Below are 13,088 nucleotides of genomic sequence, written 5' to 3' on the forward strand. Positions count from 1 at the left end.
GGTATTTAATTAGGAAAAGCGGGGAAACAAATGTGAATTATGTTTGATAAAATATGCTCAGTGCGGACTGAAAAAAAATCACATGACCCATAAAGTTTAAGGCAGCATATGTTTAAAAGTCAAAGCTCACGAGTCCCAGAATAAACAAATGTTTATAAATGTGTAAAATACACCCACATGTAAAGCTACATCTACGTAGGCTTTAATTTACGCACATGTCCTGCAGACACAGGTCTGGCTGCTATCCGTGGTGCTGAAATCCTGCAGGGCCCGTAAATTAGATCTATGGAGCACTGATGTAAGACATGAGAATGCAATTATTTATTGTTGTGTGAGCTGGAGCCATCTTGCATTAAAAAAATAACTGCCTCTGTGCTTGTTTAAAAAAAAAAAAATCAGTTGTACACAATCACGGATTTGGAAACAGTGTTTGTGCACTCACTACCTGAAAGATTCACCCATGCAGTGAGGGACACAAACGGCATAATATCGACCCCAAAACTGTCCAAGGTGTTGACAGTGATGCGCACTCACTTCTTTAGAAACTGCCCTCCATTACAGTTGCAAAAACTGTTGCCCTACCTGTTACCATCAGAAGGCAACGCTGCAATACCTCAAAAGCACCAAGGGGAGGCGCGCGTCCTCCAAGTTCCCACAGTGCGTGTTGACATCAGAGGTGAGGCGTGCGGCGTTCAACTTGTGCGTGTGTCGCTCTCCGTGCCACGACTCGCCGTTTCTTGTCCATCTTGTGAAGCAGGCAGCAGCAGCAGCAGCAGCAGCAGCCCGCTGTGTTGTCATACAGGCCTCCGCTCCGAGCGCATCCACATGTGTCTTTTGCCTTGTCTGGTCTCCTGCAGCTCGCTGTCGAGGTTTTAAAGCGCTCCGCCTGCAGACCGAGCGGTGGAGGAAGGTAGGTTACGGGATCTCGCTTGGTTGGAATGAAGCTTTATTGACATGTCATCCGGATTGTTGACTGTCCTGCAGCGTTTTAAGTGTCATAAGGTGCAGCCAAGCATGTGTCATTGCTTCGCAGTTTACAGAATCATTATATACAGCATACGACCGCGCGTCTGAAATAATAATGGAGCTGCGTTTGGAGCAGCGCCACTGCATTCCGGTGTAGAGATGTAGGGCAAAACTTTGTGAGGCTGCCTTTTACAAACTGCGACGACACCTTTTTGAGGCTGAAAACTGCGTTGGACGTGGCCTACTGACATCCGAGCACCACTAATTTAATGATTCATATTCATTATTTAAAAAATTGGTCTGATATTCATTGATGGTAGGTTAATGAACTTGACAAATAGTTTCGGGCCTGTCGAAGCAGCTGAAAAAACACGGCACAGAAACAGGGTCTATATGACATATTAGGTAAGTAAATGAGACAAATGTAACATGCGGCATGGTGAGGTTTTACATTCGAGAGTTGGGTGAAATTCTATATTGGGATTAATTTTATAGGAAATTGAGGCCCCGACATGAAAGGAAGCATGAATTGTATGCAGAGTACATAGGATATTTAGGCCTGTATCGAATAACAAAACAAAAAGACCTCGCCTGATTTTCACTATAAGTCATTACGTACCTATTTTGCATGCATCCAGACACGTGTTTATCACATACCTGATTGAGGGGAAAAAAGAAAGAGCGCATCACAAAAGAGTGTCATAATAACACGAGCTGAGGATTTTCTTTTCCAATAAAATATACATTATTTAATTTAAAGAAAGAGTAGTTTGGACAAGGTAAGTTGACAATGTTGAGATGAGGATAAACCACTAAACGGCTATTGCATGCAGAAGTTTCAGCATATATAGCATCTTCAGGCCGACATCAAACTGAAAACAGAATGATCAATTGTAGCCTAAATAAATTGCCCTCTTTATTATTATTATTCATTAAATTTCAATTCCTTTTTGCTTACCTGAATGTTGTTTTTCTTATTCAGATCACTAATAATCACGCACTTTTTTTTCTTCCATAAACATTTGAATTTTGTGAGGCAGGACGGGATGATTGCTGTGGGACTGATCAGGAGGCCGGGCGACCTTTGCAGGGCAAATCTGAATGATTTAATATAATAAATCTAAACGTAGATAACGGCTGAAGAAGAGGTTAAAGAGGAGAAAATCAGATAAACTGCGAAAGCCTTTTTAGGCCGGCAGGCTCACGCCGCCTCACTTGAAGGTAGAACTGAGCAGAGTTGGGTTTCTGTTTTAGCCCAAACGTTATTTTGGATTTCTTTTTTTTTTTTTTAAATAAATGAACGGCAGTTATTTCTTCGCATGTTTATTACAGCATTTTAAACCGAGTAGTTTTATATCATAGCTTATATCTTTAAAAAAATATATTCAAACACTTTAATTAATACAATATATTTAGGCCCACTTTGTGTTTTATGGCTTTGGACTAATAATTACGAGCATAAAATTTGAATCTTTGATTCGCATTTGCCTTTCTTCAGCATTCCGACTCAGTATCACAATCTAGGCCTACTCCTACATTTAAAATTACTTTATATTGTAGGCTCATTGACTTAAGAATTTTATCAGTGTTGCACTCAATTAAAACTGGAAACCTGTATAAAATATATATAAAAGATTATTCTGTATTTTAAACATATTTATTATGTTATAGTATTTATATATAGCATACAAAGCAAGATTTTACATATAAGTCCTTAGCAATATGAATGCCTTTATATTCGACTGTGACAATGATCAAGAATTCTAAACATATCTTTTATAGTAGAAATAAAATGACTTCTATAAATATAAACTGATTTTAAGTGTTTCAGTTTCTGGGTTCAACTTCCTCTTTTTTTATGTTTGAACTCAACCCAGGCCTTCAGGCAGCCTGTAAGACGCCTACTCTAAGGAAATGTCAATGTGTACTATTTATTCTTAACAAACAGCCTATGTCAATAAACTGGATTTATTTTATTCTTTAAAGAGGATTTTTTTATATGCATGTTAAAACAGCGAGATTACAAAACCTGAAAAAAATATCACATTATAGAATTGGCTCACCAAACATATCATTAATCGACTTGTTTCAAGCTGAATAAAACGATGAGGATGTATGTTTGGCTTTTCAAGGTGAATATTTGTGAAGAACATAACGAATTTTGTCTGAAAGAGTTATAATCGAGCGTCTTTTTTTTTTTTTTTTTTTAAACTATGGCGCAGACAGACGTCTCTAACTAGGTCGACCCGAGGAGAGAAGCGTGCGTGCTTTACAAAAACTTTAAAATTCTGCATATACAGGAAAGTCATAAAGCTGTTTCACAATTTTTGAAAAAAATCAACTTGAAACTGTCATATATTAATGTAGACATTTAAGCGGTGTCTCTGTTGAATAATTTAATTTGGCTCGAATGACTTAAATGATTACCCTATCGCATGTAAACGCCAGGTTGAATTATAACAAGAAACAAAAAGTCTTGTAAGTTAATTCATTGCCGGTTTAATGACTCAAATTAAACTCTGGTGTCATTCTTTAAGACATTTTTTAAATAGAGCAATAAGCTTATTTATAATTTTCTTATAGCCTATTTGCCAGGAATGGCAAAGTTTTTTTAGAAAATAAAAACGCTCATAAATTTATACAGTACAGTGAAATAGCACAAACGAATTAAGTCATCTTTTCTTGAAAGGCCTAGCCAATATGTAGCATATAGATGAATCAGGCGAACTGTCTGCGCAATAAATTTGTTTCCAGGTGGTCAAGAAGGAAGACTAATTGGAGAAAATATCGACAGCATGGGAATCTAATATTCACGTGACCAAACACAGGTAGGCCTAAATGTTGTGTGCAGGCTATTTAAATGTGTTAAAAAATAATTTATCTATTTTCATTTTGATTTGGAGTAGATATAAATGCAAAACTAAGATGATGTTGAATTTGAAAAAAAAAAAATCAGACAAGAAATAGTTCAGTTATATGTGTTCGCTTGCAGTTACCTTGTAAATGAACAACAATTAGACTACAGCATCTTCTATAAGATGGTCTAGCCTATGAATGTGTAAACCTACATTTATACATGCACGTTTTGGTCTTTTCATACAACTACAGTCCATGCTGCAACCTGCACGCGTTTAAATATTCACAATAAAAGCACTGCTAATTTGGAGTGTTATTTACAGGTCTATAGATCACGAATTATACTTTATGATGTGCTGCTGTCGGGAAAAAAAACTATTATGATACAATAAACACCCTCTAAAGTCAAACGCGAGCATGCAGTCAGTTTGCCTGATAAAAAATAAAGCGGGGCCTGTTAGCAGCAGCCACTCCTCTGCAACACAACGGCAGACCTGAGTGAGGACACACGGAGAACAGTCTCCTGATTGTAAGATGTGGACTGAAGTCATAAATCAGATCCATTTAAATAACTTGGCTTTATGGTCGCCTCAAGGCCAAAGATTAGAAATAATGCTCTCATTCCATCTCTGCTTCTCGCAGCGCGCTCGTGCGCTACAGGCACGAGATGCTGCATGTTTAGGCCCAGATGGTATCACGGGGCGGAAGTATTTCCTTAGAACATACTGAGCATAGGGACTAGGTTGTTTTAAGTTTTTTGGGGGTTTTTTTTGGCCTTTTGATGCAGCCTTCAAAGAAAATTTTAATTTACTTAAAACTGATCACATATAGATCACTAAAGAAATAAGCTGCCAGGTTTTCCCGGTCCTCTTTCTAAGTTCAATGTGTATATTTAAAACGCTAAATCTCTAAAAAAAAAAAAAAAAAAAAAAAAAAAAAAAAAGACTCGCTTTGCTATCATTGTTACAAAGAGTTAGATGAGCTGAGCTCTGCATCCCTAAATATTACCTACGGACATCTCTTTGAGCTGAATCTTTAGTAAAGTTTGGAAATGAATTGAATTGAATTATCCGAAAAACCCTTAACAAGAGTTACACGACCCTTTTCCCGACATGTTTCGGCAATTACTGCACTTCAGTGCCATGCCAGGAAAGAAAATTTTAATTTCAGTTGTAAGAGAGCAAATCCTAATGAAGGCTAACGTTTGAAAACGATTAGGCTATTAAATTCACAGTTTATACAGTTTTGAAATGAAAAAAAAGACAAAATGTGGTCTGTCATTTTTTAAAAATGTTATTTAGGACTACTACCTCAACGTTGGTAAAGGTTAAGATGGACTTATCAGAATTTATTATGCATCCCGAGGTTGTACAGGTGATGGGCAAATATTAGATTCACTCATGGTTTTTACTCTTATTGTTATAGGCTTAAATTAGGCCTACTAGCCTTCAAATAATGACTTTAAATATTTATAAATATATTTAATATGGTGATGAGGCCTAATTAATTTGCTAAGGGCACGGGTAATTAAGTATTTAGACTTTAGGGGCTTGACTGTCATGACAGCATTCTCTAATGAGATGAGAAATCAGTGAGTTTGGCCCTATTTTATATCCGTACAGAAACTCTTAAAATAAGCTATATATATATATATATATATTATGTATGTGGATGCCACAGCTAATTTATCGTTTGTAAAATCAGTAGCACATTCAACATGTGCAGAAACATTTGTAATGTAACCAGTGTTACTTTGGAAGAAAAGTATGTTCTCCTCTTACTTTAAGCCAGAGGGCAAGTTAGGGTTTTTCCAGGTAGCCTAGCATCACAACACGGTCATTTCCAGAGGCTGTTTCGACGTAGTGAAACTTAACCAGACTGCGGGTAATGAGCTGCTTCCGGACACATGTTGGTTTCGTTTCCAAAAAAGTGTTGACGGCTCATGACATTACACCTTGCCGAAGAACAGGCAGCGTCCTCTCTCTGCATTAACATCTCCTCCCTTCGCCTTTTTATACCTCCCTGTGTAGATCTCGCGAGAGCTCCGGCGGTGGCTGTGGCTGGCCGTGGCTTTGCAGCAGACAGAGGGAGAAGGCAGGCAGGCAGCATCATGGCGGACAGAGACAGTGGTAGTGAGCAGGGAGGAGCAGCCACGGGCCCAGGCTTCGGCTCCATGCACTTAGCGGCAGGAGGGGCGGGCTCGGCTTCCGGGCTCCAGCATGAGACGCAGGAGCTGGCGTCGAAGCGGGTTGACATCCAAAACAAACGCTTCTATTTGGACGTAAAGCAGAACGCGAAAGGCCGCTTCTTAAAGATAGCAGAAGTCGGGGCCGGTGGAAACAAGAGCCGCCTCACTCTCTCCATGTCCGTGGCAGTCGAGTTCCGAGACTACTTGGGGGACTTCATCGAACATTATGCCCAGCTGGGTCCGAGCAACCCGGGGCTGGTACAAGACGAGCCCCGGCGGGCACTCAAAAGCGAGTTCTTGGTTCGAGAGAATCGGAAATACTATATGGATCTGAAAGAGAACCAGAGGGGACGGTTTCTGAGGATCCGACAGACCGTTAACCGGGGGCCCGGTTTGGGATCCACGCAAGGCCAGACGATTGCTCTGCCTGCCCAGGGACTTATTGAGTTTCGTGACGCTTTGGCTAAACTTATTGACGATTACGGTGTAGAGGACGAACCTGCAGAGTTGCCCGAGGGGTCATCATTGACTGTGGACAACAAACGTTTTTTCTTCGACGTCGGATCCAATAAGTATGGTGTGTTCATGAGGGTAAGCGAGGTGAAGCCAACGTACCGCAACTCAATTACGGTGCCCTACAAAGTGTGGTCCAAATTTGGGAATACTTTCTCTAAATATGCCGAGGACATGAAGAAGATCCAGGAAAAACAGCGGGAGAAAAGGGCATGCGAGCTGCAGCAACAAGAGGAGATGCAGGCGGACGATGGAGACGAGGATTGATAGATAGCAAAACAAAAAACATGCAAGAGTAATGAAAATAACAAGAGAAATATAATTAAAAACTCTACTGTATAAAGAAAGAAATCTAAAGATTTAACTGTATCGGTTTAACTCCAAGGGAGCATCACCCACAATATAAGAAACCTCCACAACCTGACAGTTATGACATGTTGTCACTCATCGCTGGATGTTACCCCACTTATCCACCATTAATACAGTAACAGGCTGCTAAACAAAGTAATAACATTATATTTGAACATTGTTTCCTACTTGACAAACAATATGAACTGAGTGTTTATTTCCCTTATTAACAGAAAACTTTTGTACCAGTTAAAGCTATTGTAAAAAAAAAAAGAAAAAAAAAAGTCTGCAATGTTCAGATGGAATTATTGCAGAGAGGAAAACCCGTTTCCTTTTCATGTGAGCTAATGACTTCAGCACAAATCAGATATTTTAATTTTTAAACCAAAATTCAAAAACTTTGTAAAAGGTTGTCACATGTACTTGCCATCCTATTTACCTTTACCTGTGAGTAAAGATGTGTTTACACATAAATCATATGAGGGCTAGGCCTGCTTTGGAAACTGGTTAGATGTCATGCAGTACAAAAGGAACATATAGGTATTTTCATCAAATGAAATAAGTGCTCTATTTGTCGTGCAATATGCATTGCATATAAAAAAAAATAATTAAATATATTGAACTGGTCAATGGATCTTGACATGATGACGTTTGCCAGAGGCATTCAAAGAAATATTAATATTGTAATTTTGTTTCAGTTGAAATTGTTGCCATGCAGATGGATATATTATAGACTACCTTTGTGTCTCGTTGTTAATGCAATGTGTTCATTTTAAAGGTACTAAATGTGTAATCGATAGAGGAAATGCAGTGACAACATGTAGCAAATGGCCTGAATTGCAGATTACTTAACGAGACAAACACCCCTCACATACTGTGCTGATTGGCTGAGCGGTCTGGAAAAAAAAGAGGTAAAATTCAGCAGAGCATTATTGGTTCGTACATCTGAAACATTTTGTGATCTTGTTCAGTCATAAAAATGGTGCCAAGGAGTGCTGTTGCTGCATGTTAATCTGCACTATGATAGATTTCGTTGGTCTCCCAAAATATTGGCTCAAGGACCCTTCCATATGTATCTTTATCTGCCTGTAGTGTACGAATCTCAAGTTCGAGTACAGAGTGATTTCCACCCAAAGGCTTGGTGTAGTTGTAGTGGAAGTTGTTTCAAAGGGCCATCGTAAAAGGAGCGACCTTGCGAACAGTAATCAAAATATCACCACCGCACTATGAGGAGGGCCACCGAGGAGCACGCCTGGGATAAGCCGAGGTGAAGCGGGTTCACTTCACCTGCTGGTGAACCTTCAGTAGTGTCTCAATGGATTTGCTCATCCCTACAAGTTTAAGATCTGTCGGTGTGAAGTTCAGTGGGGCTACTTTGGACACTTACTTATAGCTCCTCTTTAGATTTGTGAGCCCAAATATCTACCCGGGGGTGATGAGATTCTGTTTTGGTCTAATTGTAAATATTTGGGCTGCCACACGGAAAACAACTGGTTCTAAACCAGTTCAGTCGCATCTCATAGATGTGTGATAGCAGTTTTATAAACTCTGTCAGTAAGCTCCAGAGAAACTGGCAACAATCAGATCATGTCAGATTTACCTCAGCATTGAATTAAATGATTGCTCCCATGTTTAGATTGACTGGAAACCAGCAAACTAGACTGTCCTTGACCACCTATTTTTGGAGCCTCTGGTATAGCCTAAATGATACCTGATTGGGAGCATCCTCTTCAGCATATAAACAACCTGGTGCCTTACACACTCCGCATGCTTACACGCTGGCCTGGTGCTTTGGATCGCAGTTTGGCTTCTTTTTTGTTATTGTTTCCTCTCTCTTTCTTCCATTTTTGTGTCTCAGCCCCCTTGTGTGCTAGCGCACGACTCGTGGTGCTAAAAGGGTTTGTTATAAACTCTTAAAGAAAAATTTGGAAGCAGAATTCTTAACTTTTTTCTGCTACCTTCCTTCTTCCCTAACTTCATTGCCATCCCCATTCCCCAGCCATCCAGGTATCGGCCTACATGTAAACATGGAAGGGGGTGGTCACCTAGATGCAAGATGATGCAGAAGAGTTGGCTCTTCACTAGCCAAGCGCATTAGCGTGGAGAGCAGGGGCTGATTGGGAACATCAGTAGTAGCCGGAAATGGTAAAAAAAAAAATTGTTGTTGGCATGCCCCTTTTGAAATGCTCGTTCTATGGCTTGGGTAGTTATGTGTAAGTTGTAAGTCGCTCAATTAATGGGGAGCAGCAAGCATGTCTTGTTTTGTTTTTTATGTTTTATGTAGTTTTACCTTTTCAGCGTTATTCCACATTATTTGTAATTCTGGAATGTTTTCGCCCACAAAAAATATATCTATTTTTTCTGTGCAACATTTCATCACTGTGTGCAATATCGTATGTGCCAATGGTGGCAATATATGTATATCAATTAAATATATGATTACTATTTGAAAGCATGTGGCTGAATTCCATGTTTATTTCTGATGAAGGAGTTGTATGCCTTTATTTGCACTCTAAGCTCCATTCTGGAGAAAAGTATAGTAAACCAAGGTCTTAGCAGCCTGTTGGGTCAAGCAGTTCACATAAGTACTTTAACTTGAAACCGAACAATGTCACTGCAAGTATGCCTGTCTTTAAGAAAAGGGTAAACTTGGCTTCTGGATTGTTGAAGGTAGACATAAACACACAATGGAGTTTTTGTGAGAAGGAAAAAAAAGAAGAGTGAAATCTCCATTTTAGCTTTAAGCTAAGAAAAGGTGCTTCAGTCCAATCCTCATTAAGATGTATGGTGAACTGTCTTCAGTGGTTGTTGTGTGTAGCACTTTGCTTTCCCAGGTTAATGAAATGCCTGACCAATACTTGTTTAAAATGATCTCAACAAAGAATGTCGTTCTCTTCTTCTTTTTTTTTAAAGAGGGTATTTGATTTGCTCATTTGGTTTTGATGCATTAAATATAATTTATGTACATTTGACAAATTTCAAAAATAAATTTAATTTACCCAATGAGGGAAAATCTACATTCAAAATGTATTTGTTTTTTATGTGTCTTTATGTTTATTTCCTGTTGAGGGGGGGAAAAAAAGACTTCCAAATATGTCTATAATTCACTGATGAAAAGTTTGTTTCATTTTTATGTAGTGTTGTCCGCAATGTCTGACTCCACATTGACAATGATACTAATTACTGAAGCTTAATTTTACAGCCTTTAAAATGCAAAGTTTGCAATCATGTCTTCTAAGAGATTTCTACATTAGTACTGTATGTATAATACTAGGCTGTAAAATAAAGCATTACTTTGTTATCTAATCATCTCGACTATGCTATTTGTGATCACCCATATGCAACAATTGCTCTTCTATTGGCTTTACTGATTATATACTGCTAAAAAACTGAGAGATTATTGATCACAACCTAAGAGAACCTGCATATCATTTACGATTTGTGTGTGTTTACAACCATTTTTTGCTGATATAAGTTTTGCCATACTGCTGCAGTGATTAACACAAGAAAGACAGGTCACAAAGTTTTCATAAATGTTAACAGCTTTTTAAAATTGAGTTTGTTTTCTAGTCACAAGTTTGGTTTCTGGCGTAATAGTAATAAAACGGTGCAATGTAGAAGATGTTGATAAATAATATAAAAAAAGAATATGAGTCAGATCATCAGCCACCTCAGTGCTGTTTCTGTCACTAGAAACATGGCTGTTACCATGATATGGTGAGATGTTGCTTGGAACATCAGTGTTGGAAGGATATTTATGACTTCAAACAGTCCTGTACTTACTCCCCAAACATCTAACAGAAGGAACAGCATAACAAAATTGTTGATATAAGGATGAGTTAAGCTCATATCTCCCACTATCAAAAACACTGTCTCCAGAGAGGTCAGAGTGCAGGCTCTGGACATGCTCAAAGGCGTTTCTGCAGGACATTTACTATATGTCTGCGCTTTGTTGTAAAGTCAATGGTCGCTCAGCATCTTAGCCCCCCTGCTGGCCGGGAGGAAGGGTGAAAAACCAAAGGGGATGTGCTAAATTGAGATGGACTCCAGCCCAGATGACTCTGAGTTTGTGCTACATCCAAGAACCAACATGGAGAGTTGGTTTAGGTCAGTTCGGCTTTGGAAGCACAAGTGCAACACATCAGAACTGGTGATTAACTGTACTCAGTCAAACCAAGACAATCTTTATGAGAGCACAATGTATTTTAATGACGAAAGGCTATTAAAAAATCCTCTTACTTTCAATTATGAGTTTGTCTGTCATGCTACTTAGAAGCACAATGGCAATAACTGCTTGCAGGAGTGGTGCCAAGGAGGACCGATATAACAGGTTTAGTCTGGCTACCGCATTGTAAGCTGAGGAAGAACTTGATCAAATTCATATTTCATTGCAACTGCGACGTGATCATCATCAACAGAGCACTCCCTGACAGCACTGAACTATGAATGGCATACTACAATGTAAAACAGCCTGCCACTTTATAACTTGTGTGCATGAGTGTCTGCGTGCGCGTTTATTTGTACTGTGGGGTTCCAGAGCTTTTCAACATATGTTTGTAAATGCTGTCTTCGCTTTAACTTATTTGTTTTTGTAATGTAGTGCTACAGTGCTGAAGCAGTAGTGGCTTTGGTGGTGACGTAATTCATAGCAGGCTTCTCCTGTTTTGCCACTAGAGGTTGCTCTTTACCTATAAATGACAGGCTCAGAAACAGAGAGGAGAGGAAGGAAAAGAAATCTGCCTTTGGCTTCAGTATGGTCGAATTAACAACAGACGAATGCATCAAGGCCATGGATGGATTACTGTCACAGGTTCAGGGGTCGAAAGTGTCAGGGGGCCCCCTGGCCTTCATCTATAAAATGTCACTCAAATAACCGATCAGAAAGACACTGAAAATGACCACAAAGACACATAAAAGACCACAAAAAGAGGCAAATTGATGAAAAAGAACTTCAAAAATGGTATAAAAAAAAAACGCTAGGAGATACAAAATGACCAAAAACAACTCACAATATTACCTTGAAAAAACTCAAAATCACAAGAAAGCTGAGCGACAACAACAATAAAGAAAGAGGCAAAACCATCAAAACGTCTGTGTCATGCTCCTCTGTAGGAGAGGTGGTGGCACTTTTTGTATATCCATCAAGGAGCCCATTGTCTCATAATTTGCCCACGAACAAGGAATATGTATGCGTACACCGAATATATAATTAAGGCCACTATTTATGTTTTACTGCTTTTAGCCTAAAATAAAAATCACTGCACAAAATGTTGTGCAGATTTCTTAAGTATAAAATCATCATTAAAAGCATGTTGACATGGCAAAGCGCAGGTGCAGTATGAGTAATAATGTGCCAGACGTCAACTTCTCTCATTAATTTTTATATAATGTGATATCTAAACTATAATTAACATAAAGGTCCAGTGTGTAGGATTAAGGGGCATCTTTTGGAAGAAACTGTGTGTAATATTCATTACTAGTTTAAAATCACTTGAAAATGAGAATTTCTGTGACGTTTTGTTACTTTAGAATGAACCGTATATATCTACGTACAAAGTGTGTTCTCTTCCATGGGGTCGGCTGTTTCTACCGTAGCTCAGTATGGACTAATCAAACACTGGCTCTAGATAAGGCCATTCGCATATTAGCATTTTTGCTTTTTCACGTTGGCCACCGAAGTTTTCCTACATTCTTGGAGAAATTTTAGTTCTGCAACCTCACCGCTAGATGCCACTAAATCCCACACACTGAACCTCATAACCCTTAGAAAGCACAGAAAATTGTCTCATGTCAAAAGCATAGGAAGAAGGCAATGAGCAACTTAGAAAGGAATGTGATACGTTCCAAAAAACTAAAAATCAGAAAAAAAGGGAAAGCAAAGACAAACAAGGAAAGGACCCCAAAATGTGCTTTAAAAGAATAGTTACATCAATTTCAATACAATTAGAATTTTAAAACATACTTTTTTCAGATATATAATTTTTCAAATTTACTATTTTTTTTACAATTAGATGAAATGTTTGTGGCAATTAATTAATCAACTTAAAACATTTTTCTAGACATTTTCCATGCCTAATTTTAGATGTAATTTTTGTTTTATTTAAAAATGTCTCGCAATTTGCGAGACATTTCTTGCAAACCATTTTGCACAGGGGTCCAAAGGTTTGAATACTTGTGAAAGGTGTCTGAATGCAGCACAAGAAAAGTGACGTTAATC

General features: G+C 38.6%; 1 protein-coding gene across 1 annotated transcript; it reads left to right on the forward strand.

Annotated features, from left to right (window-relative positions):
• Window positions 1–739: 739 nt before the first annotated feature.
• Window positions 740–10,177, forward strand: puraa (purine-rich element binding protein Aa). The gene is made up of 2 exons (XM_042499405.1): window positions 740–910; window positions 5,853–10,177. Exon 2 carries the CDS (start codon window positions 5,933–5,935, stop codon window positions 6,788–6,790), a length of 858 nt encoding a protein of 285 aa, XP_042355339.1. The 5' UTR covers window positions 740–910; window positions 5,853–5,932; the 3' UTR covers window positions 6,791–10,177.
• The last annotated feature ends 2,911 nt before the right edge of the window (window positions 10,178–13,088 follow it).

The sequence above is a fragment of the Plectropomus leopardus genome, chromosome 13, assembly GCF_008729295.1.
Source record: "Plectropomus leopardus isolate mb chromosome 13, YSFRI_Pleo_2.0, whole genome shotgun sequence".
Lineage (NCBI taxonomy): Eukaryota > Metazoa > Chordata > Actinopteri > Perciformes > Serranidae > Plectropomus > Plectropomus leopardus.